The sequence below is a fragment of the Echiichthys vipera genome (assembly GCF_963691815.1).
Source record: "Echiichthys vipera genome assembly, chromosome: 2".
Lineage (NCBI taxonomy): Eukaryota > Metazoa > Chordata > Actinopteri > Perciformes > Trachinidae > Echiichthys > Echiichthys vipera.
Window position 1 is genome coordinate 31,116,596 of NC_139827.1, and position 27,160 is coordinate 31,143,755.

At 42.9% G+C, this 27,160-nt stretch overlaps 1 protein-coding gene across 3 annotated transcripts in view; it reads left to right on the forward strand.

Annotated features, from left to right (window-relative positions):
• The window catches only part of sh3pxd2aa (SH3 and PX domains 2Aa), a 134,470-nt gene that overhangs the window by 99,055 nt on the left and 8,255 nt on the right, over positions 1-27,160 (forward strand). For all 3 annotated transcript variants that reach the window (XM_083934816.1, XM_083934817.1, XM_083934818.1), the window contains 3 exons: positions 11,833-11,946; positions 18,599-18,682; positions 26,376-26,493. In XM_083934816.1, the coding sequence (XP_083790942.1) occupies positions 11,833-11,946; positions 18,599-18,682; positions 26,376-26,493 (316 nt within the window). The remainder of the gene's footprint in view (positions 1-11,832; positions 11,947-18,598; positions 18,683-26,375; positions 26,494-27,160) is intronic.

Genomic DNA, 27,160 nt, shown 5'->3' on the forward strand with positions numbered 1-27,160 from the left:
AAGAGCTTGTTAATCAATTTAGAAAAACAACAACACGATTGTTGGATCTGTTTTGTTTTAGTGTGTGCTGTAGGTAAAGAAGTAGGCATCCACTTCAACGTGCACCTGGACAATAAATCGACCTTACACCTAACAGGAAATGAGCACTCATGTTCTCATCCTATCGAATACCGGGCGTTATAGCTCAGGTTCAAGTTGAGATGACTCACTAGGGGGATTACTTTGCTCATTGGTTTGACTCACTCAAACACACACACACACACACACACACACACACACACACACACACACACACACACACACACACACACACACACACACACACACACACACACACACACACACACACACACACACACACACACACACAGCCACCAATAACAAGGTATGATGATTTCAACCTGTTAAAACAACAGTCCACCCCTGCGTTAGGTACAGATGGCTCTACAGTCCTCACTTCATTACCTGAACACCTTTTATTTGTCCTGTTCTTCATTTTCACAGCTGCCACTGCTGCCGAATACACCCACACCACCAACTGGCTTTGATTCTTGTTTTTCCACGGAAGGCCATGTTCATGTACATGTGCAGCTATTGGTCATGTCTCAGAGGAAAAGTGATATGTTTCCCCCTACATAAGTGTTTCTTTGATCACAACTTTAACCCCTTCCAGGGGGCACTTTGGCTTCATTTGAAGTCACAGTGAACTCCAGAGTAGGCAAGAATATCATAACATACGTTTTTCATCCATATGGTGGAAGGTAATATTTGAACATGTCTTAATCTCCAAGACCTGTAAACGGTACTGTAGTTTTGCCATGTGCAGAATGAACAACATACTAGCAATTTATTTTTTCTTCTAGCAAAGACTTTTTTGTCCTGAGGCTGAATGGCAGCATTTAAGGATATTATGAATGTGCTCAGCAAAGTTCAGGGCAATGTGACTTTCAGATTAAGAAATAAACTGTGTGCAAAGGGGTGACTTTTTTCCTGAGGGTGGGCTAGAGGACAACTCACAGAAGGTCCAAAATTGAAAGGGTTTATCCTCTGGGAAGCATGACTGTTGTAAACAGTTGATTTACCTGATTTATTCGCTGGCTAGTGCAATGGGTTGCTGGGTGATGTTGGACTGTGTTGAAGCAAACGTTGAGCCACGGTCAACGTTTAAGTCAACCAGTCCTCTGTACTGGCACCCATATTCAATGCAGTGGGCTTATTGAAAAGATTGAGGAGGTTGTGTTTTTCTTCCTTTCTGCCTAATGGGGTCAGTATGCTTCAAAGGAAGTGCTCGTCAGATCTTGGCGTGTACATCGCCCATAAGGCATCGCCACTATAACGGGACAATAATAAACAAATAGGTTGCTTGCTGTCTATCATCAATATCTTTGCAAGTGAGCATTTTATGCCCTTACAGTAATTCGCCTGCCACGCCCTCATTGAACTTCACGGTTAGTTTATGCATCATTTGACGGGTATTCTAAGCCAAGTTTATGCTTTGCTTTAATTGACTCTGAGTAATTTTTCTCCATCTGGCTGCCAATCGTTAGCCCAGATCTCCTCCTACGGGACAGATTTTCTGTGAAAACTGTAATCTGACTACAGGCTTCCCACATATGAGAGTCAGTCCACTTCTCTCAAAATCCAGGGTTGCCATGCTGCCAACTGGCTTTTACAGTGAGAAATTGACTGACTTTCTATTTTCCTTTTTCTGTCTCTTCTATACACATCTGCTTCTCCATTTTGTTTTACTTACCCTTTGTCTCCAGTCTGTTCTACCCTCTGTGAGAATAGAGAGGTTATGTATATCTGAGGGGGTCCAGCGCTGTTTCTGGTCCTCATTTTTCTGCTTTTGCTGTGCACACTTTCTCCAGAGTTGGATATATAGAGGAACCTGGGCCCTGTCAAAATCTTGCCTTGCACCACCGTGTGTGCACACGATGGAGTCTGAATCTTGGCATGTGTGAATAAGACAGAGAAGATGCTTAACTGTTTCTGGCCTTTGGGATGTTTTGTTTTGGTGTGCTTATGTGAAGAAGACAGAAAACAAAAAAATGTCTGCCAGACCGGTGATGGCGAAGTGTTCAATATCACTTGGGAACTAGTCATACCATCTATGCACAGCATGGTCCTCCCCTGAAAACCTGCGATTGTATTGCAGAGCTCGACTAAACGGAATAGTTCCTCCTTTTAGGAAATTTACTTTGTTCCTGAAAGGTAAATGGAAATGTCGATAATTACAGGACATCACTTACTGACGCCTTTTTTGGTACAATATGGTCAGATGCTGGAGCTATAACAACAAGCTTTACATTTTGGCTTGTAACATTTGAACTGTAAGTCTCATCTCATCTCATCTTCATCTGCTTATCCGGGGTCGGGTCACGGGGGCAGCAGCTTTAGCAGGGGACCCTAAACTCGCCTTTCCCGGGCCACATTAACCAGCTCTAACTGATGGATTCCGAGGTGTTCCCAGGCCAGTGTGGAGATATAATCTCTCCACCTAGTCCTGGGTCTTCCCAGAGGCCTCCTCCCAGCTGGCCGTGCCTGGAACATCTCCCTAGGGAGGGGCCCAGGGGGCATCGTTACTAAATGAGCGAACCACCTCAACTGGCTCCTTTAAACGCAAAGGAGCAGCGGCTCTACTCCGAGTTCCTCACGGATGGCTGAATTTCTCACCCTATCTCTAAGGGAGACTCTAGCCACCCTCCTGAGAAACCCATTCCGGCAACTTGTACCCGCGACCTCGCTCTTTCGGTCATGACCCAGCTTTCATGACCATAGGTGAGGGTAGGAACGAAGATTGACCAGTAGATCGAGAGCTTTGCCTTCCGGCTCAGCTTTCTTTTCGTCACAAACGGTGCGGTAGAGCAACTGCAACACCGCCCCCGCTGCTCCGATTCTCCAGCCAAACTCAAGCTCCATCGTCCCCTCACTCGTGAACATGATCCCGAGGTACTTTAACTCCTTCACTTGGGCTAAGGACTCATTCACTACCTGGAGTAAGCAATCCACCGGTTTCCTGCTGAGAGCCATGGCCTCAGATTTAGAGGTGCTGATCCTCATCCCAGCCGTTCCACAATCGGCTGCACACCGATCAAGTGACTGCTGAAGGTCACTGACCGACGATGCCATCAGAACCACATCATCTGCAAAAAGCAGAGACGAGATCCTTAGTCCACCGAACTACAACCCCTCCCCACCACGACTACGCCTCGAGATCCTGTCCATGAAAATCACGAACAGGATTGGTGACAAAGCGCACCCCTGGCGGAGGCCAACCCTCACCGGGAACGAAACCGACTTACTGCCGAGGATCCGGACACAGCTCTCGCTTTGGGTGTACAGAGATTGGATGACCCACAGAAGTGACCCCCTCACCCCATACTCCCGCAGCACCTCCCACAGTATCTCCCGAGGGACCCGGTCATATGCCTTCTCCAGATCCACAAAACACATGTACACTGGAAGGGCATACTTCCAGGCCCCCTCCAGGATCCTTGCAAGAATGAAGACCTGGTCTGTTGTTCCACGTCCAGGACGGAATCCACATTGTTCCTCTTCAATCTGAGGTTTGACTATAGGACGAACCCTCCTTTCCAGCACCTTGGAGTAGACTTTACCAGGGAGGCTGAGTAGTGTGATACCCCTGTAATTTGCACACCCCCTCTGGTCCCCCTTTTTAAACAGAGGAAGCACCACCCCAGTCTGCCACTCCCTTGGCACTGCCCCAGACTTCCATGCTATGTTGAAGAGACGTGTCAACCAAGACAGCCCCTCCAAACCCAAAGCTTTCAGCATTTCTGGACGAATCTCATCAATCCCTCGGGCTTTGCCACTGTGGAGTTGTTTGACTACCTCTGTGACTTCCGCCAGGGATATTGACAATGATTCCCCATCAGCCTCCAGCTCTGCCTCTACAAAAGAGGGCGTGTTAGTCGGATTAAAGAGTTCCTCAAAGTGCTCCTTCCACCGCCCGACTACCTCATCGGCTGAGGTCACCAGCGTCCCGTCCTTACTGTAAACAGCTTGGACGGTTCCACGTTTCCCCCTCCTTCGATGTCGAATGGTTTTCCAGAAGCACCTTGTGCCGCCCGAAAGTCCTTCTCCATGACTTCTTCGAACTCCTCCCACACCGGCTGCTTTGCCTCTGACACAGCAGAGGCTGCAGCCCTTCTGGCCTGTTCGTACCTTGCAACTGCCTCCGGAGTTTTCTGGGATAACATATCCCGGAAGGCCTCCTTCTTCAGTCGGACAGCTTCCCTGACCACCGGTGTCCACCACCGTGGTTCGAGGGTTGCCCCTTGAGGCACCTAAGACCTCGAGGCCACAGCTCACCGCTGCAGCTTCAGCAATGGAAGCTTTGAACATTGCCCACTCCGGTTTAATGCCCCCAACCTCCACAGGGATGCCAGAAAAGCTCCACTGGAGGTGTGAGTTAAAGATTTCTCGGACAGGGGCCTCCTCCAGACGTTCCCAGTTCACCCGCACTGCTCGTTTGGGCTTACCTGGTCTGTCCAGAATCTTCCCCCATCCTCTGACCCAGCTCATCACCAGATGGTGATCAGTTGACAGCTCTGCCCCTCTCTTCACTTGAGTTTACAAAACATACGGCCTCAGATCAGATGATACGATCACAAAATTGATCATCGACCTGTGGCCTAGGGTGCTCTGGTACCACGTACACGTAAGTCTCAGAAACAAAATTGCCATGTTTCTGGATTCTATTGATCCAAATTATAGATATAAATATAGATATAGAAATAGATATATCTATATAAGCCACTTCCATTTGCGTCTAGAATGCTTTTCCGCCAATTTGAGGATGGATACTGGTGAACCCATGGCACAGCCGTGTTTCTGTCTGTAAAAAATGCCATTAAACTGCTTTTTAGGTCTCGGACATTGTTCACAAAGTCTATGGAGTTTTGGATGTGGCGTGGGGTGTTGCCCACCAGTGGTGCCAGAATATTGGCAACATGCTTGGTAATGTTATAAGTGACTGAGTTTATGCTGCTGACAATGGGCCTGAGCGGGGCCCTTTCTTTATGGATTTTAGGGAGTCAATATAACTCCATTGACTTTGTGAACAAAGTCAGAGACCTAAAAATGGATCCAGATGAAACCATGGTATCCTACGACTTGACTTCCTTGTTCACCTGTATTCCAACCATGGAGGCCTGGGCCACAGTAAGAGAGAGGCTCACGCAGGACATCTCCATAAACAACCGAACAAATCTCAAACCAGACCACATTTGCCAACTTATGGATTTGTGCCTGAATACCACATATTTCCAGTTTAATGTCATTTTTTACAGACAGAAACACGGCTGTGCCATGGGTTCACCAGTATCCCCTATTTTGGCAAATCTGTACATGGAAGAGGTAGAGGACAAGGCTTTGAACTCCTTCAAAGGAGTAACCCTAAGCCATTGGTTCAGATATGTGGACGACACATGGGTTAAAATCAAATCCAAAGAGGTGCAAACTTTTACTGAACATTTAAAATCTGTGGACAGAAACATCAAGTTCACCAGAGAAGAAGCCAAGGACAATAGTTTGCCTTTCTTAGACTGTGACGTCCATATGGAGAATGACAGGAGCACATTGGGGTATACAGAATACCCACTCACACAGATCAATATCTACTGTTTGACTCTCACCACCCTTCTGAACACAAGCTTGGAGTTATCAGAACACTGCAGCATAGAGCTGATAACGTACCCACCAGCTCACGGGCCCAGAGGGAAGAAAGCTAGCACCTGAGAGGCACCCTCACAACTTGTGGCTACCCCAGCTGGACCTTTGTAAAAAAGGCAGCTGCTTCCAGAAATAAAACCAAAGTGATTGAGAAAGAAAAAGAAAACAAGAGAAACAACATGGTCATTCTGTATGTGGGTGGGGTATCAGAGAAACTCAGGAGGATCTTCAACAAACACTCTGCATCCCTGTGTATTTCAAACCCGATAACACACTCAGAAAACCATCGCTAAACAGAGGAGGAGGGCTGAGACACCACTTATCTCCAATTTACAATGCTGCCCTTTCATCCCTTCCCAGGAGATTCAACAATCTAACCTCAAAGAACAACTGTTCACAAAAGGCCTTTGTCTCCAACGACGGTCGTTAAGACTAAATAGAGCACTACAGAAGTCGAAACCAACTCCCCACCAACGACTGCCACTCTAACGACAGCCGTTGGCACTTGGAGCACAAAGGGTTTCAGTGACATCTTCGGCCGTGTGAGAGGTTAAATACCTGGATCTTAGACCAGTTAGTTCCTCAGATGCGTACATGAACTGATGAAGCCTCTTGGATGAGAGGTGAAACGTCTTCCTAGACAAATAAGCAAGCCCAGTTGCTTTTGACTGAAATTGCTTTGAGGATGGCACTGCACTAGTGTCACTAAATTCTCCAAAGCAAAGTAACAAATCTAAAATTTCCCCCAACACACTTGAATAAGTTTTAATGAAATAGATAAATTATTTTTGTATTCGCCCCAATGTATCTTTGATTCTAATGTCCGCTTTGATCAGCAGTATGGCTTAAGAGACTTGTGCAGTCTGTTTTTCTTCAGTCAAGGTCAACTTTAAGAACCAAATCCATTTTTATTAGTGGTCTGGAGAAAGTCATTCATGACTTTAATTACCCTCATTTGGACTTCTGCAACCCTCATCATTTTGACATCAATCAAACTTTTATACAATGTCTTCTTTTAGGAAAGTGCTCTGGCTGTAATTTTAACTAGCACGAATTAATTAAATCACATCATTTCTGATTTTGGATTTTTGCATGATGGAGTATGATAATGCTGCCTCCAAATGATCAGACCTTTTAACTTTCGGCACTCAAGTTTTTCTTCTAAGAACAGCGTTTGTATCTCATCTAACTGATGATAAGGTAAGACCACTGTTGATGGCAGTCACATCAATCCTCTATTATCTCAGATGTATTGTGCTGTTTTTCCACCGTGTGTCAGGTGAGCCAAAGAGAGGAAGAACTCCTGCATTTGTGTCTGCAGAACTACTGCTCTCCTTTGTACAGGTGGCTCCAATTCTTCTTTAGCCTTTCAAGTAGTTGCAATGAATCAGCCTATGAAAGTCATAATGTTTTTCACGTGGTGCAAGCTTTTTCCTACTGCTAGGCAGACCTTTCACACTGCAGCAAAACAGAAAATAAATTTAAACCTTCAGGAATCAAAATTCTTTTGATTCCACTGAAGCACTCAAGGCTGCATGAACAGAGTACATATGAACACGTGCAAAATAAAATGTACAGTTAAATTGTCCAGCCAACTACTTCACCTAGCAGAGGACCCCCCCCCCCAAAAAAAAAGGTCAACAGTAAGTCTTGACAGCCCCTCCTGAGCTTACAAGTCCGAACACTGTGGCGAGCGCTAGTCATTACAACACTGGGCTTCTTAAACCAGGAGATATGGTGTAAGATTTAATTAGCATGGTATTACTGTCGTTGTGTCAAATACACTTTCATATGTAACCACTGCCTCCACCAGTCAAGGCCATATGGGGTCCTAAATTGATTCAGACATACCCAAAATGAACTACACTGACCTCCCCCGAAGCAAAACGTCTCTGCAGCAGCAGTCGACAGGCAGGTACAGAGCATCCATAGAAAGCTAGTGTGACTGTGAGGAAATTCGACCGGAGGAGCTACACTGCAGCTACTGTGCATAACCCCTGTGTCTGTAGGCCCTCGGGTTGAATTAACTCCTGTGTTGGCTGCGAGATATGACCCGCTGTGGGGAATTTCAGGAGGGACAGTTTTTCACTATGATTTTGTGTGTGTGTTGGAAGAAGGTGTTTTATGTTGCACATAAGCTGTCAAAGTCAGGGTGGCTCAGGCCTCTCTGTGCTAATAGGGGTATAAGGAGGGATGAGGCCATGCAGGGGGCTGGAAAGGCTCCTCTGGGGTCTGTTAAGTGTCAACCCAATAACATTTTAATGCTTGTTAGTGTAGGTGTTGTTGTTATAGTCTGCATAAACGAAGCTCAGCACTACTTTTCTATGAGGAACATTCAGCTTTCTGTAGTGCTAATGTTTCAGCTGCAAATGCTCCTAAATAAATTGATATTACCTGTAAATCAGTCTTGAATTGCCAGACCATACTTCACAGTGCTATGGAGAATGGTGTGGCTACACCAGTTTAGGATTCTTGGATAAAATAAAAATGCCCTTCTTTATATTTCTTTAAACCAATGTCAATTGTCTTGGGCAGGGTTGAGCCGATGATGCCCTTGTAAAATAGTGTTGATAGCAGGAAGGGCTTAACATACATTGTGTGAGAGACTGTAATCTGTAAACTAACTGTAGACTACCTGTAAAGAGAGAGAGAGAGACTACCTGTAAAGAGAGAGTTGAAAGCTCAGAAAAAAGGGGCTAAACATACAATGTTTCAGATAAATATACCTTTGGCATGGCATACTATCTTGATTTAACTAAGCCTGTTGCTGTCTTGTTAGCTTAACCAAGCTTAGCCAGCGTTAGCGTAGCTTATAGATATTGTGAAGTTTCTCAAACTGAATAAATATGACGCATATAAACACCAAACTGCTTTGCTAGCTCAATCGTGTTGTAAATAAGATATCTGCTGGAAAAGAAATGATTCTATGAATGGTGACCGTTTCTACTGCCCATTGGGTCACCAGCCAACTTGAGCTAACATTAGCTTGCAGACATTGTGACGTTTTTCAAACTGAATAAATGCCACACATATAAACACTAAACTGCTTTACCAGCTCAATCATGTTATAACTTAGATATCTGCAGAATTCGTTTTTTTGTATGGACAGATTTAGCTACTACGTTTATGAACATGTAAGGTTAGCTTAAGCTAAAGATAGCACAGTGCACCGTGTCACTGACACACCGGCACAGCTCAATGACATTTCCGATAACAGAGAGCATTGTTAGAAATAAGACTAACCAATCACTTTATAAATATGTTGAAGTCTCTACAATGTAATAGATGAAAGCGGTGTGATATAGCCGTCATAGCCGTGACATACGGCAATTATATCACGGGTAACATCCAATCAGATTGCTTGATTTGAGCCATCTGTGGTTTCCTAATACAGTGGAAATGCACCTTCCCTTTGTTACCATTACTGTTACTTTTCCTATGATACAGCTCATTGACAGATTTATTTTCCACATGATCATATTATGTGTTAATGTGATTGGTGTCTTGCCAGGTAATATAAAATGGCTTGATAAGTTCATTCACCCAAGCTTCTCCAACCACATGAGAGAAGGAGCCATATGGCTGTAAATACATTTGAGCAGTGATTACCTAATTGTTGAACTCACTTGGAGAAAGAAAATAATTGTTGCCATTTTTGTTCTACTTTTCTGTCTTTCTTCACACATCTCTTTATTCGGTCAGTTTTGCTGTACTGTACCTATCACACAAACTACACTTGAGGCCAGTCTGAGCACAGAGAGTTGCCATCTTAGATGTCTGGGATAGTGATTAAATCTAGTTTAGGTATATCAAAAATATAGTACATAACACTTTTAATAATTTACTAAGATGAAGATGCAGTGTCTTCCTCAAGCTATTTTTTACCACAATTCAATTCAATTCAATTTTATTTACAGTGCCAAATGATAACAAAAGTTTTCTAAGGACACTTTACAGGGTAGGTAAACACCACACTCGACTTATTTGTTGTTGGAAATAGAAATGTGTCTTTTTTAAACTTTCCATTGTAAAAAGTAAAATGATATGATACATAATCTCATTCTTGCCAAAGTCAGCAAGCATGCCAGCTTGTACTGTACTGTAGTCTACTGTAGTGGAATAATTTGTCATGCAGTGGTATCCAGCCAGAAGCTGGCTACAGCCACTACCAGAAAAAGAGTCACAATTTCCCATGTTGTGGCATGTTCAACATCCTCACATGATCCCAAATGTAAAGGACATGCCTCCTGGTTGCCAACTAAAGTAACAAGTGTTTTTGTAAATGTACCAAGTCAGCTCAGTGAAAGCTGTAACTGAATTGCATTTGTGACCACAAACGTCACATTAGTCAGTACTCAAAGCACGATCTCTCCTTTGCAGCTTTAGTCAGGGTATGGATGATGGGAGTAAAGTTTGATTCCAATGAAATGCAACGGTGTGATGTGATATCATGATATTTAATTAATTTGTGAGTGGAGACCCTTCCAGCTTTGTGAGACTCCCGTAAGACACAAGATTAGTCAGTCACCGTCAGAAGGTCACGAGGGATAGTCTGAAAATGTACAGTAGAGAGTCCAGCAAAAGTTCTTTGGCTGTTTTTAAAAAGCTGATGATTTTTCATTCATTTTTCATTAATCAACAATGTTGCAAATTGGTCAGTCTCTCTGAACTATGTACCGCAGCGATCATCTCACATTCCATTCGCAGTTCAACTCACTTCATCAGGCTGCTGGACGACAATATCGTTACGCGCGTTGAATCATTCGTTTGTGAACCTCTTGATATTGATTTGCGGACAGTGACATGGCACGATAGCTAGCTTGTTTTTTTGTCGAACATGCTGTCAAGTTATATTTACAGTTTCTCATGCGTACGCAGTGTTGTTGACTTTGAGGCTTGTTAACGTAACGTTAGCGTTAGCTTTCTGGCTCGTTGCTGGGGTTGTATGAGCTTAACAGAATAAAAGTATTTCCCATTGCTAAGTTCTATCTAAGGTCTGTTTCATGTACTAATTCAGTGAACGGTGTGTCCATTGCATAAGAATCTCATGGGGTGGGAATGATTATTCCAGGTACTAGTCGAACCCTCAGGTTTTACCAGGGAAATCAAGTTATTATTAAATTTTGATTGTAAAACACATGAAAAAAAATGTTTCTTTTACATTAATCATAATATAAGCAAGTTAATGCCCTTTCAGGAATCATCCACTATCACATAATTTGCTACGGACATTCATGATTACCAGATGATTATTCTAATGACTACTGATTTTTCTTCAAGCACCACCATGACTGACATTTGTACAGTAGTTCTGGTTTTGGGCTAAATGTCTCCACAACTGTTAGATGGACCACTGTGGAATTTGGTGCAGATATTCATGTTGCCCTCAGAATAAATTATTTAAAAAAATGGGTGAACCCAGAATCTATTCATTTGTCTAAGACTGTGAACATGGTAAGCATTTTACCTATTCAACCTTAGCATGTTAACATTAATAATGTGAGCCTGTCGCCATGCTAACGTTAGCCATTCACTCAAAGCAGCTGTTAGTGCAGCTGTAGACTTTTATTGTTATACGCTTTTACACTGTATAACCTTGATTTGTTCAACTGGGAGCCACTAGCTTGGAAAGTTAGGGAGGTCTGACCCAAACAGCAGCATTATAACATATTTCATAGTGAGTAAAAGTGAAAGCATCTTCATGCAACAAGGGCTTTTTAAACCTGTGTTGATCTATGCTTTAACTTCAAGCTCCTAACACTTTCATCTCCCCTGTATCTGTCTTCTCTTTTAGGGTCTGGTTTAGTAATAATGAGTTCTATCCAAGTAGGTGAAACTTCCAGTCATCATGATTCCACCTCATGTTTTTGTCCTGCTGATACAGACAAGGCGTACATCGTATTAGATGTACAGTTTTACCTCAGATACACAGGCTAAATATGCTATAGTGCAAACCCTGGCTGTGCTACATTTGAGAGATGAACAATGAAAGTTTCCATTGTTCGGTGTTAAAAACAATTTGATGCTTGCTGCCATGCTTGCTGCCATACATCAGGCTGTGATTATTGTTCGTGATACTAATATATGATTCTCTCTGTCTTCTTCCGTCCCTCATTTCTCTGTCTCTCTCTTTAGGTTGGTGGTTTGTCAGCACAGCAGAGGAGCAGGGCTGGGTGCCGGCCACATACCTGGACTCCCAAAATGTAACCAGAGACGATCTGGATCTGGGCACTTCCAGGACTGGAGAAGGTTGGCAAAGACACATGCAACATTATTAGATTCATAAAACACAGAAAGATACAAACGTCATTTTGGCTAACTCGTTATGCGAGAATGGTCTGCTTGGAACAGGGCTTGATTTCGCAACAATGCAATGTTTTCTAGTGGGCGTTAAGACTAAAGGCGACATACACACACACACACACACACACACACACACACACCCACACACACACACACACATCCAGTCACACATTGGGAACCTTGAAGACCACAGTCGCAGCTCCATGGTGAAATGGTACCAGACTGCAGCTAAAGGCTTTGCAATATTTTGGCCCCACAGAAAATTCCTTTCAACTCCCCCGGGAGGCTGCAACTCTTGTAGGAACCTTGTTTTGTTGTGACCCTTTCCTCCCTAATGTTAAGCCTGACTGCTGGGATGGAGCATTTCATCACTGTGTCATAAACCCCTTTGTGCTTTTAAACCAAGGGAATCTAGTAGAAAAAACACTCAAGCATGCTCACATGCATGCATAGAAACACATGCACACAGTTTATCGGCAGCAGAATGTGGTAATGGAATAGGAATGGTGCGATAGTTTATTATGCCGTAGAGTGCCACTGGATTATCTAAGACATGCGAGCCTCCATGCTTCACTGAACTGGTGCACATTTTGCAAGACACACACACAAAACAAACTCTGCAAGAATGATGACAGCTCCTGCACAGCTGTCATAGTCACTGTTATTTGCTGTTCTAATTCGTTGGATTTTTTCCACTCACATACAGTACACACTCGCACACACTTAATAGATTTTGTCAGTGTCTGTGACAGTGGAATCTCATACACAATCCTGTATCCTGGAGGGGAAATAACATATTAATGGATATGGAGTGTTGGTTGCCTGAGGACTGGATGTTTTTAGTCTTTCAATGGGTTTTTTCATTAGTTTTTTTAAAAAGCACTTTGAATTTTATTTGATGAATATTAAATTAGGATTTAACAACAACATGCCATCCATCCTTTTCACAGAATAATTCTGCTTTATTAGAATTTGGGTTTTATTTGAGTAGCTTTTCCCATCATTTCTGTCTTTTATAATAAAACAAATTCAACATAAAGCCCTTATGAATAAAGGGCAATTCTTAGTACGATTGAAAACATAACCCTGAATAAAACACATGCAATGCAAATTTGCTCCCAGGTCATATTTTTCCTGTTTTGTTTTTTTTGCCTGAAATAAGCCAATTACAACAAGTGACATCACTCAGAACAGTTACAAGGCAACATACAACAACAATGGCAGATCACCTTATTGTTTATCTCCCGCAGCAGCTGGCGCTCCCTGGTTAAGGGCCTAAAAACCCTAAAGATACTGGCTCTTCTTACCCAGCTGGCAGTCAAATGAAAACATGGTCCACAAAGGTGTATACAGTAGGCACTGGCACCAGTGTGTATGTCATTTAACTATTTACATGGTAAATAAGCTATTTTTGTCATCAAAGCCTTCATCTCTGGGGCTTTTAGAGAGCACTCACACTGTCCATCAGTAACGTGCCCCGTGCTTTAGGGTACTTGTCCCCCCCTCCCGCTCCCCCCGCGGGCTGAACCCGTTTGTACTCACACTACCTCGGCCTCGCGCGAATGCTTCTTGCCTGCCTGTATGTCATCACGCTGTAACAAGTCACACGCATTGATTGACGTCATCGCGATGTGTGAATATTTTCATCCGACCAAATCTGCAGTAAACACTCCACCTCCGCATCACACCCACCAACGTGAACCTTTCGCCGTCATTGTTTTAAATGCCTGTGCATGGTCCGTCCTTCTTTTTTCTTTGTCCGAACAGGCGCACATAAAATGACGTCAGAACTGCCGTAGGCCTCGTGCTTGTGCTCGTACACTTGCACACGCTCCTGCTCGTGCATGTGCAAATGTGCTTTACAAAAGCCCACGTCTCCCAAACGAGCCGTGGTCAGCAAGTGTACCGCGCCTAGGCTTGGGCACGGTACGGATGGACAGTGTGAGTGCGCCCTAAATGCATCTAAGCAACCCCTGGCTACAGAGCCTTCTGACAGTGGGTCTGGGCTCGCCTCTCCCTTCTCCAGTTACACATGTTAATTCTACCTGCCATATAGATGATATCAGAGTGGCTCTTCTCACGTGTTGGGCTTGCATCTCCAAGAAATATTCAAAATGTCTTGCCATCATCCTGTCCCTTGCTTGTTCAAAAATACTTTGTACTATGGTACGTATGAATGCTTTTTATTCAACAATTTCAACATAAACCCTTTGTCATTTTCATGCTGTTTACTCATGACATGCTCTGTGTAATAGTGCCAATTTTCACACCAAAGTGTGTTTATAGTTCAGTCAGGACCACTTTAGTCAAAAAGAAACTTCATTCACATTTCCAATAAGATATTTTGACGGTGTGGTTCTGTTCTGGGAGCTCAGCAGATCAGCAGTAGCAAAGACCCCTCTAGGGTCCACAACGGAGCCAGCATCAATGATAACAGAAATGACATTGGCAGTGATAGGCAGGCTAAAGCAGCTTACAGCGTAAATAAGACTTCTTTTACAAGATTTGCCAATTGAATGAATAGAAGGGAATCAGCTGATCCATCGGCTGACCAAACAGCTTGATTGAACAGCTGATCCATTGGCTGAGAGCCAATGTAGCTGGGATTTGATGGCTAGCTGGATTCTGACCTAACACTATGCTCAATGTGTTGGGGGTTACAACTGCATTATGTGGGGAAAAAAGTTGTATAAAGCCTTTTGTGCCTCCAGGGGGAGCTGATATATGTCCTCACTACAAGTCTGACAATGAAGAAAAGAATCTGGAGGTTTAGTTAGAAAGAAGTGACCTTACCAGACCTCTTCAGCCCGCTTAACCCGCTTCTAATCTCTGCTTGAGGCTAGAGGCTCCATTAGCTGCAACCTCCGGTGCTGAAAAATTAAGCCAACACAGAAGTGCAAAAAACAGCAGTTCCTTGAATGACCACTTGAGGCTGGCTCCGAGTCAATCCCCATAGACCCCCATGTTAAATGCAAAACTTTACAGCAGAAATGTTTACAGCTTGTTACTTGGTCATTCCAACTAATTTCCCTGTTCATGTGCAGGGGGTGAATTAAGGTTAGATTAACTCACCTGCTAAATATTTATAAAGCTGTACATAATTAAGGGCTGGTCGCTTTGATTGAAGGCAGGTGCTGTCACAGGAGACTGTAGGCTTCATTCTCGCGTCACCTCCACACCTATTTTTGAATTGTTAGGCAACTTCAGGAGCTGCCAAGATTTTGAGAGCCGGAGCCACTAAAACTCCTTTTTTAATTGTCCATTGTGAGTCCACCAGTGTTATAGGAGCGACTTGCTTTATCGGCGTAGTGCTCTTTGGGAACGAAGAAACATTGCTGTCCAGCAGGGAACACCAGCAGTCAGTGTTAAAATACAGAAGATTATGTTAACCTCTTTATGTAGAAGTGGAAAGAAAGTACATCCCAAACAGCACTGTACTTGGTGAGTACAGTGGGCTAATGAGTGTTAGGAAGTGTGGCTAAATCTACCAAAATAACACCCAAAATGTAATAAATCAGAATGATCCTTTAAGCTGGTGGGTTGGATCTGTTAGTTCTGTTAACCAATGCACCAAATTCATGCGAGCACAAACACCCTCTTGTCAGCGGCCCCCATTTTCCCATTAGGCTTTGTGTCTTTGCGTTTGCACACATCGTCACTTCTTATTTCTGATCTCCCCCTTGCCGCTTCCTGTCGTCCCTTACATCTCATTATCTCTGCGTGGTCTGTAACCTAATTCCACTGACAGCTCCGCTCACTGGAGAGGAACCGACAGGCGCAGCCAGGCCCCCGCTGAAATTACCTCGAAATAACATTTCCCTCTGCTGATATTTCAATTAGGAGGTCAACGGGAACTGGGTGGTGCTCAGTGGGATGGATGGAAGGCAGACAGAAATTAAAAGGGAGAGGAAATGACAAGTAGCAGAGGCACACAAAGGGAGAGAGGGCAGATGTGGAGCAGAAGGAACGATGGAGAGACAAGAGGGTGAAGAGAGGACAGAAGATGGAGAAGGAATTAGATTACCACAGTAGAAAGATAGATGGAAGACTGAAGAGCGCTGCTTCCATCTATCCTCCCCCTCATTAATGTGTTTGCTCTTCTTGTGGCTTCAGACAAAGTACAAAGATACGATAATGACTCATCATGTTGTGACTGATGCTTTATCATACAGACTTTGAACTAGTAATGAGTAAAAGAGGTCAAGAGTTCAGCACAGCAGCTAGACACTGGATGTTCACCTCATCACTTTATATCAAAACCATCTGTGCTTGTTTTCCTTCCTCACTGATCACTTTAAGGATTGTTGGACTCAATTATAGACAGAAATGACTCGATAAAGATGAAGATTGACACTGTATATTCAAACAATGACAGAAAATTATTTTAGATTCTTAATTGGATGGTCAAAAGGAATTCCTCATTTATAGATCTGTGTCCATCCATTGTCATAGTCGGGAAAACATGTCTGTTGCTTATTATAGATTGGTGTAAATTGAATACCTTTGGAGTTTGAACTGTTCGTTGGGCAAAACTAGATATTTAAAAATGCTACGTTGGAATCTGGGAAATCTTAAACCCAGTTCATACCAAAGATTCGCAATGCAAAAAACTGTTCTAGAACGTCGCAGGTGAAAGTTGCAGCGTCGTGAGCTGACCCGTCTCGTCTGGACTCAAACCGGCTGATGATGTCGCCTGTGATTCAACTTGTCAAATCACCAGCAGCCGGTTTTAGAACGTAACACACGTCACCCACTGCGACAGCCAATCAAGTCTGAGCAAAGTCAAGTCACTTACAAACTGTCAGCTGATTGAAAAGGCCATTTTGGACGAGCGAGCAATTCAATAAATAAGGAGAGCGAACGCCGTGATCCAGAACAAAGCAGTGAATCAGGGAAATAAAACGTTATTTTCTCTATAGAAATGCAGCTGTAGCGACTATCTCACTATCTCTGTCCTCATTTATATTTTATAATGCTACAAATTATATCCAGCTACAAAACAAATATGTAAGGGGGCGGCCGGTGGAACAGTGGTTAGCGCAGTCGCCCCCTGTAAAGAGGCTGAAGGTCCTCGAGGCAGCGGCCAGCGGGTTCGACTCTGACCTGAGGCCCTTTGCTGCATGTCTCCCCCTCTCTCTCTCACCCCATTTCCTGTCTGTCCTATCTAATAAAGGCCTCGAACTGCCAAAAAAAATCGAATGCAAATAGTTTCAACTCTTCTTGTTGCGAATCTTTGGTCTGAACTGGGCTTTACTCCTCACAGATGCCAGCATTGTCAGGCGACTTTTTCTTTCAGAGGCAGTTGAGTTGCTCAGTGTCAAAGCAAGACTGAAAAGATTGCCATCATATGAAACAAGTATGTTTTATTGCTAAAATAAATAAACACTTTGTACAGAGAATGGTATTAAAATAACCTAAAAAATAGCAGAAAGCCTTTGATACACTAACAGGAAATAATCCGCTCAAAATGAATTAAATCGCTAATTTTATCAGACTCCCTGCAGTTATTACGTCCATTATTGGGTTAATTGTACAGTTTATCAAATGTTCTATACTGCTATTGTTATACATTGAAAATAATAAGGATTATCCATAAAATATGTCACTTAGTCAGGGATCATCAGTTTACTCAATGACAGAAAAAGTAAAAGGTTGGGATCCACTGATATACACAACACAATTAATATGCAGTGAATATGGGCGGCTGTGGCTTGGTGGCAGAGTGGGTCGTCCTCTGTTCGAGAGATTGGTGGTTCGATCCCCATCTGCTGCGCATGGGTGTGTAAATGTGGTGTGAATGGTTAGATCAGATTAGATGGTATGTAGATGTCCACTGCCATCAGTGTGAATGTCTGTGTGAATGGGTGAATGTGACAGACACTGTGAAGCGCCTTGAGTAGTCAGATGACTAGAAAGGCGCTATATAAGTACAAGTCCATTTACCAATAGTACACATCCACCTACTGTATAAATCATGGTACAGTATAACACATGTGGGTTAGCTATAATCCATCCTAAATCAATAAGGAAGATAGGGCCATTAATTAATCCTTCATATGTCATTGAGATTATTTTTGGGGGGCATTTTTTCAAGCCTTTATTATACAGGACAGACAGGAAATGGGGTGCGAGAGAGAGGGGAACATGCAGCAAAGGGCCGCAGGTCAGAGTCGAACCTGCGGCCGCTGCCTCGAGGACCTTCAGCCTCTTTACGTGGGGCGACTGCTCTAACCACCACTCAGCCAATTTTCTCCATACACTCTACAGTTGTGACTTATGCACATGCTTTATATGTAGTGGAAATTGCATGTAAACAATAAAAGAAGGCTTTGGCTGTTTTCACTGAACAGCAGCTAACTTAGCATTTAACATATCCTTAGCTAAAATACTGAGGCTACAACCCCAGAAAACCATTGAAGAGAAGCTCTGTGGCTTCATAACTGACATACAGCAGCTGTTTATTTGCTGTTTAGTCCTTGGGAAGCTACTGTGGTTCCTGCTAACATCTTTTTTTCCCGCCTTTGTTGCTTATATATGCTTCTTACACTAACTCCACATTTGTTTGTTTTCCCTTTTGGTTGCCCCTGATCATCATCAGTTACTAAGAGACGCAAGGCACATCTGAAGAGGCTGGACCGCCGCTGGACCCTCGGGGGTATAGTCAACCGCCAGCAGAGCAGAGGTGAACATGGAGACAGCGGGCACACACACACACACACACACACACACACACGCTTACACACACACACACACACACACACACACACACGCTCACACACACACACACACACACACACACACACACACACACACACACACACATACACACACACAAGCACACACTCACACACGCACAGATTTTCTCTCTCCACATAAAGGGCAGCAAACCAGCTCATGCATATGGACACACGTAGTACATAATTCTGAGCATCTATACATATACCGCACGTGCATTTGTAGATTTCTTAGTGTGTTATTTAATTCTTGGAAAGACCACGTGTAGCAAAACAGTCTGAACTCAAAGGTCCACTTACTAGCTATTTTCAGCCCCATTTTACGGTTTAATCAGTAAAAAAAACTGCCTCAGGTGTCGTTATGTGACCCAACTATAACTGCTTTGTAAGATAATTATTTTTATCATTAAAATGCAACACAAAATGTTATACTAAGTGGTGAAAACAGGAATCATTTCAATAGTCGAACTAATGGAGTCAAATCCAGACACAATAATCAAGTCTCTGAATTTCACCCACACAAACAAATATACAGTACCATTGCTGAGCCCCTCCTGTGGCCCCACTCCACTGTACTCTCACATATTTTGCAGCCACATGGTAAACAACCTCGTTTACATCCTCACTAGCCAGCCAACAACAACTGGCCTTGAGTTTGTTCTGGTAGCAGCATATTGGGTGGCCATGAGTGAGCTCTGACTGTAAAATCTCAAATCTCACTCAATCAAACTTGGAATGCTCTTCAGCTCACAGAGAGAAGCAAAAACAATTAGACTGCATTAAACAGAATTGGATAATTAAGGCTATTGGGCTTCCACAGCACAAACGCACCAACCTTGACGGCCACTGAGCCGTGTGCACATAAATGATTGTAACAGTGGTGCTGCTTAATTAAAGCATTCCCCCTTAGGTTTCAAATGGTGTTAACGGATTTTCATTTAGCTTGTAATTCTTTAAAAAAAAGAAGAAGAGAGAAGCATCAAAATGTTTTTGCATGCTCTTAATTCTGGCATTTGAGCTTTTGTTGAGTCATTATTTCATTAATGCTGAAAGAAAAACATTAGTCTGTGTCTGAGAAAACACAGTCGCTTCCCTTGGGGGCTGAGTCGGCACTTTCTAATTCAAACTTTTCTCAGACTCAGTCAGTTAGACACCTGTCTGGTTCCAGGCTTAGTCAGTGCTACAAACAGACACCATGTAGTTATGATTTGTTTATGGAAGCTGTTCCCAGACCTGTGTAACCTCTGTAACACCTTTAAAAACCCTCCTTGTTTCTCATTAGCATAGTACAGCCTGGCTAAACTGGCTTGTTACCACCTTCCCCCAGGCTGGTGAGCAACGGGGTAGTAGTGATTAATCAGAGGAGATTGAATACAGGGCAAGTCAAATAGCATATGCCTCCACTATAGAGAGTAACTTATACTGTACAGGATATATATATATATATATATACATATATGTTTATGTATATATTTAACATATATACATATATATGTTAAATATATATGTATATATTTAACATATCAATATATATATATATACTGGTTTATATGTGTCGTGTCGTGCCATGTCGTTAATCCGATTTGTTTTTTTCAAGGAGGCTAAAAAAGAGGAGTAGTCACGATGTCGCATCATTAAAGTTAGGGGTGTCACAATTTCAATTCTAAGCTTAAAAAAAGATCACAATAAGCTTTCAATATCAATTATTAAAATGAAAAGCTGGATCGACCATCCCCCAAATTTATAATAAATTATTTAAATATAACTATGTGGCCTTAGTATGAATAGAAGAAAGAAGAAGTATCAGAATCAGAATCAGAATCAGAAATACTTTAATAATCCTAGGGGGAAATGTTTTTTGTTGCAAACTCCAGTTACACAAACAACATATTTAACAACAACAATGTTATACAGGTAAAATATATTTGTATAAACAGAAATATAAAACAGTATACATTGTAAACTGTAAATAGTAATATATACAGATCAAAAAGAACTGTAATAGTGTGCAAAGTACCGTAAAAATGTGCAAAGAACAGATTGTTTATGATTGAGTCCGTATTACAGAGAGGGGGTGAAAGACTCTCCTAGGGATGTGTTGTATAGTTTAATGACCAGAGACAGGAACGATCTCCTGTGGCGCTCTGTGGTGCATCTGGGTGAAGGAGTCTTCTGCTGAAGGTGCTCCGCTGCTGGGCCAGTGTGTAGTAGAGAGGGTGGGAGACATTGTCCAGGATAGACCGGAGCCTGGACAGCACCCTCCTCTCTGCCACGGTCCTCAGGGTGTCCAGCCCCGTCTCTCCATGCTCTTTATGATGTGGAACGTCAGGGCCACCGGTCTGTAGTCCTGAGGGCCACTGGGACGTGGCGTCTATGTTGATTATATCACACTTGATATCATTTATCTTTTTAAAGAAGTGTGAATGACAGTTGTCAAGGCATAACACCAATGATTTCTGGTCTTTATGAATCAAGACTCAATAGTCTAACAACGACATAGCTGTCAAAATGTATTTAATTGAATCAAATCATGACCTTAATACCAAAAGTCTTGATCCCCCCCAATTGGGCTACAATACATGCACAGTCAGGTCTGCACTTGCTGAATGGCTTGATAGCTGGCGCACTATCATAGAACATGGTGGTGATTGATTAGTTTATTATTTTATATGAAAAATAAAGATATGTATATCAGCAGTCACCTGAGTGGACACTAGCACCACCTGCTGTAAGTCTCCAACACCACTGCTCCTGTTGAATTGTGTTATACCCCAAAGCACCCATGGGGTCAGAGGCTGTGTCTCAGCCTTCATTTAACAGTCTTAGGTTTTGCGGGGAGCAAAAGTGGTAGACAGGAACATTACTCATTCTTCCCCCACACAGCCAATTCAGGAATTCAAACTGGCAACCGTTTTATTACGAGTCTAAATAGAAATATTAAAGGGTCACCGTTTACAGTATGTCATCATTCATAGACTGGACAAGAAGCATATGGCAGATCAGGGCAACAGTGTTAGCAAGGTCTGCAGGAATGTTACCTAACGAGATATGACTCCCAGAGCAGTGAGGCTTTGCCCGAATGAGCCGTTGGAAAGTGTGAAAGTGGGACAGCAGCCCAATCTGGAGACTGGTTTTAATCACACAGACCTCAACCTCTATAGAGCGTGGATGAGTCACCCGGCTAGTTGTCGCCACCAGAGAATGAGGGCATGAAACACATTTGGAGGCCATGTTCTTGAATTCCACCACTTACTTTTCCTCTTCACTGCTGTAGGGTGGAGGTACTATTTCAGGTCACGTTTGTGTTTTGCCATACTTTATGTGTCTTATACCTGTACATCTGTTTGTACTGTATAGTTTTTTTTTAAGCCACATTTGTATGCATCTGAACAAATTACTTTCTTCAAAATGCAATAATTTTACAGACACTGCCATGCAAGGCTGCATTCTGACTGAGCAGGCAACAGACTGCCAGGGGCCATGAAAGCTCCAGGCTTAGCGGGCATTGAAACAAAAACAGCAAAGAAGAGAGGGTCCCTGTGCCAAAATATAGTTTCAAGACTGTAATTACTACATTTTATAATAGTATCTTGGCAGGCCGGTTTTAATAAATAGGGGGCCAGCAGCTCATTCTTGCCCTGTTGCTCTGTAGCAGGTTAATCTGTTCATGCTCAAGAAAAACAGTCAGTTCACGTTAGGGTTGTCAAGATATTAGAATATCAAAGTGGATACCGATACCCAGGAAAAAGCTCAATACTATTTTCGATACCACAGGGACAAAATTTAAAAAAATTAGAAAATAAAGATTAGAACAATACAAACAACATCAATGACAACACTTTTAATAAGTTGTCTTACTTACTGAAAATAAGAAAGAAAACCCACAACTGTAGGGTAAATATAAATATGACAAATATGTTCAAACTCTCTTGCTCATGGATTTGTGTGGACATTAAATGATTCCATGAAGAAGGTTAAGTCTGAATCAGTTGTTGTTAGTCGGGTTTCTCCACAGTGTAAACAGGGATCTGCTCCATGCTAATGCATTCAGCTACAGTCCTGTTTATCTGTTGTGTTTCTGCTCAAATATTATCTCTGCTCATTAAATGAAGTTGGTAAAGCAGCTGACACTGTTTCTGTCTCGTTGCTGGTTGACTTTTCAGACACGTCACTGTGTCATCCTGGTATTTTAACGTCTCTTAACGTTAGACGGGCAGGACTGATGATGTTAGACAGAGACCTGTTTACATCATTAGCCTTTCCTTGGCCGTTAGCCTCGTATGCTAAATACTTACATATTTTCTACTAAAGCTGGTCTTTAGTTAGCGCTGTTCCTCCAGCAGCAGCGCTAACGGTATGTGTTCAGTCAGCTCAGTGTTGAACGTGATGAACTAGTGTACATGTTTAGTATGAATACTTTTGCAATTTAATATCAAATCAGATACTAATTTTTAGTATTGATTATTCTCAGAGTATCGATTTTTTGGCAACCCCTTTTCACGTACAGAGGGACAAACAGATTGGTGTAGAAGCAATATAAGGTATGTGTGCAGGAATTTACTCTTTATTTATTTGATTCTGCGCCAGAAAGCAGACAAAACAAATGCTGTGCCATGTTGCCATCTATTAAAGCCTCTGAACACCCACACAGGTGCTTTAAGTTACTCTGCCTCATTAGACCTCTTCTCAGGTTGAAGGTGGGCGGAGTGTTGATGGGAATTTATGAGGTCACTCCATCTACCAATAAGAATCATAAAGGTGTTATTGGTCCCACCTTATTGGGTGCAACAAAGCTAACAGGAATTTTGTTTCTTGCTTTATCCCTGTGCCATGTTTCGCATACCAAAGGTACATACAAACCCCCCCCACGAAGCCTTTTGACAGCAGTTTGATGTATTTACCAGTTTAAGTAGATGTTTTTAGTTGAAAGGCACGTGATCCGAGATCCGTCAGCTGTACTGTATACTGTATATGACCCTCAGTCAACAATATGAAGACTGGATGGATCGATAACTTTGTTCAGGTCAGTTTGTTGTAAAACTTGTTTTAGAGGGTATTGTGCGACATATTCAGTGAGACAGCCTTAGTTTAGATTAGATGGAGAGCTTTAAACACTGCTGCGTGACTGTTGTGATTTATTGGTTGAAAAAAAGTGTCATGTTGATAAAGCCACACAAGGTTAGGGGGGACTTTACGGAGCCTGAGGACAGATGATTCTCACATGGCAGCGAGTGTTTCTGGCTATGTTGCAAATAAGCTAACGGCTTCTGGGCCAGTAGCTCTTTTTCCACCTTCCAAATAGTCTCGCCATGAAAACTGCAGCTGCTGCTGACTGGAGTCATGTCAAAGTTACTTTTTGTGGATTTTCCAACTTTTTCATTCACCACCACTCTGCACTTTTTGACTGTATAACTCTCTGTCCTACGATTTCCAATGACTGTACGCTGTGTGTCTTTGTTCTCTGTTTCAACTGTAAAGTTAGCCAAGACCAAATGTCACCATGTGAAGGTACACAAGCTATACGTTTGTGTTGGTGCTTAATTGCTTGGTACACCAAATGACTTGGGTTTGCTTGTTTGTTTGTTGGGGATAAAATGAGCTGTGGAAAGTTAAAACCACAAGATAGATTCCATGCATTTTATCCTGAACTTTTAACTTCTAGCAGCTTATATTTGACTCACAACAAATTTCTTTCCTCCTTTCCGTATTCTAATCCTCCCCTCTCTTCTCATCCACTATTCCCCCTTTTTGCTTTGTGAATGGAGACACTATAGGCCCTCTCCGATAATGCATTGCTGAGCTAGCGATAAGAAACATGAGTTTTACAGCTCGGCACAGACACTTGAGATACAGTTTGATTTAGTAGCACTGGCAAAGGACAAAAAACAAAAAGCCATCATGTAGGATTTATGTTCCCGCAGGATGTAATTTGCTAATGGAAGAGAGCAGTCATATACTCTGCAGCCCATTTGCTGACACAGACATCTTTGTCTTTTATGTTACGCTTCATAAAGAAGATGGGGACGTGATCCCGATATCTTGACAATAAAACAAGGGCGTGCTCGAGACTTAAATTAAGTTACAGCCCATCTCTTTTTGACTCCCCCGCGCTCAGAAACAAAGCCAGGTCAAGGTGTCTCGACCTCTCTCGGGTGTTGATGGGCTACTGACAGCGAAGTGACCTCATTGTGTCCCCGGCAGGGCTGGCTCTCAAAGGTTCAGTACGAGCCTGCCTCCCTTCACCCTGCTGGCAGCGCTCCGTGCTTTCACAGAGTGCTATCATTTACAGCAGGTCCCTAATCTGATTTGTAGAATCCCACTGACTGGCCCTTCATCCCACTGTTCTGTCCCTACAGTGTGACGCCGCAGCCAACACACACACACACAGATGGATAACGAGGCACGTGTGCATCTCATGCACACACAGATGTGATTAATTGAATCTTGCATCTTTTATTGGGGTCCTCAGGGAAGTCAAAGTGACTACATTATAAACAAACACACACAGTGCCAACAAGTTTGTTAGCTGTACATAAACATACACATACAAACATATTTAGGTGGATGTTCCGGCTTCCTCTAGAAGCCATTTTATTTTAGTTACTCCCTGTCCATCTGCAAGCTCTCGCCTCAACCCCTAAACACACACACACATCTACGCGCTCCATGCTTTGAGGGCTGTGGGTTCAGGGCCAGATATTCTACTCTGCTCCACATTATTGACCTCAGCTGCTCTGCAATGACATGGAGGAACTTGAATCCCCACCGTCTGGACCAACCCCACCTATTGGAAGCATGCATACCGATGAATAAGCACACATGGCTCTGAGAAATCATCCCTGCCCCTCATATTTCCTTGAACAAGCTTTATTACCTCCAGCTATGTAAGGTCACATTCTCTCCTGTCTAACTCATTTGTTCTACACATTTGGATCCCTTCCTGTAGCCATTTCTCCCTTTTTCCTAAGTCATCGAGTCATGTATGTAGTTGATTTTTCCTTCTCTGCACACCATATTTATTGATCAGCCACTGAAACAAGCCAATGTGCTGTCCCCTGATCGTATCTCCCACTGCTGGGAAGCTTGGTCTGTTCTATCTGCCAATCTTCCTTCTCCTCCTCCAATCTTTTGCCTCGGTGTTGATAAATCCCCACTAAGCTCATTGTAGAATTTCCCTCCCAACAGGGTCTTGGAAGAGCTAGCAGAGCGTGAGAGAGGAGTGGCGGTCAGATAGGGAACTGAGAAGAGAGATCTTGGTCCAAATATCTTATTTCCTTGAGGGAGTCCGTGATATAAGATAAGAAAAATCTCCCTCTAGAGAGAGATGAACACTTGATCAAGGTCCAAATAGCTTCAATATGGCCTAGTGTGGATTAGAAAAAAGCAGTAAAGGGGAGAGGTTCAGCCAGTCGAGGGAGCCGGTTGTTATTATTGTGTCGGACAAGGGGGAAGGGTTGTGTTTGTGTGGAAATAGTCAGAGCATTTTAAGTAGGTCATACTGGCCATTTTTTCCTCACATAAGGCCATCTGGAAAGATGTAAACTATACAGTGGTGTAACCCCTCAGTGTAAGATTGTTTAATGACAACTGTTCACTCACTCCGCTACTCTTTCTCTTTCCTTTACCCCTCTCGACCTCTAGAGGAGAAATACATGACGATACAGCCGCACACCAGTCAAGGGAAGGATGAAGTCAGCTTTGAAAAAGGGGTCACCGTGGAGGTCATCCAAAAGAACTTGGAGGGCTGGTGGTACATCAGGTGAGTAAACACCGAAGAGTAAAGGCCCAGACACACCGCCCCGACATTAAGGAACTATTGGTGACTAAGGCCGACTGTTGCGTTGTAGGGTGTAACAGTACACGTACATGCGCACCCATGCTGCGCATGTACGAGCTGAATCCAAGTTTGAAGTTCTGCACCGCAAAACATTAACGCTATATATGACACATTTACGGGCCGCAGACCACCTCTACTGCCCAAAAGTGCCTTTAATGTGACGGTTTGGTACGAATATGTGTATCGTTACACCCCTATTGTCGCCTCGCATCGCCTGTGTCTAGCCCAAAAAACTTGCACTTGAACACAGCAAGGAATACAACCAACTGCCAACTTCCATGCATGTTCTGTGTGAGAGGAATTACTCTCCAGACCAGCAAGCAGCAGTAAACTGCATTTGTAATTTAAAAAGGGAAAACAGAAGACCGACGACAGATTCAAGATGCTGGTTAGCCAGTAGATATTTGGTGTGCACGAGTGCAACAATAACACATTATGGAACCATTTCTATTTAAGAGCTCTATGACTAAACAACAATAAAACAAGTTTGTTTTTCATCTCAAAGCCTCTTGACTTTAGCCGTTCATATAAGTTCCTCACTTCCGTTTCTCTTCTCGTGCACTGATGCAAGATTGATTTCTTTTACTGA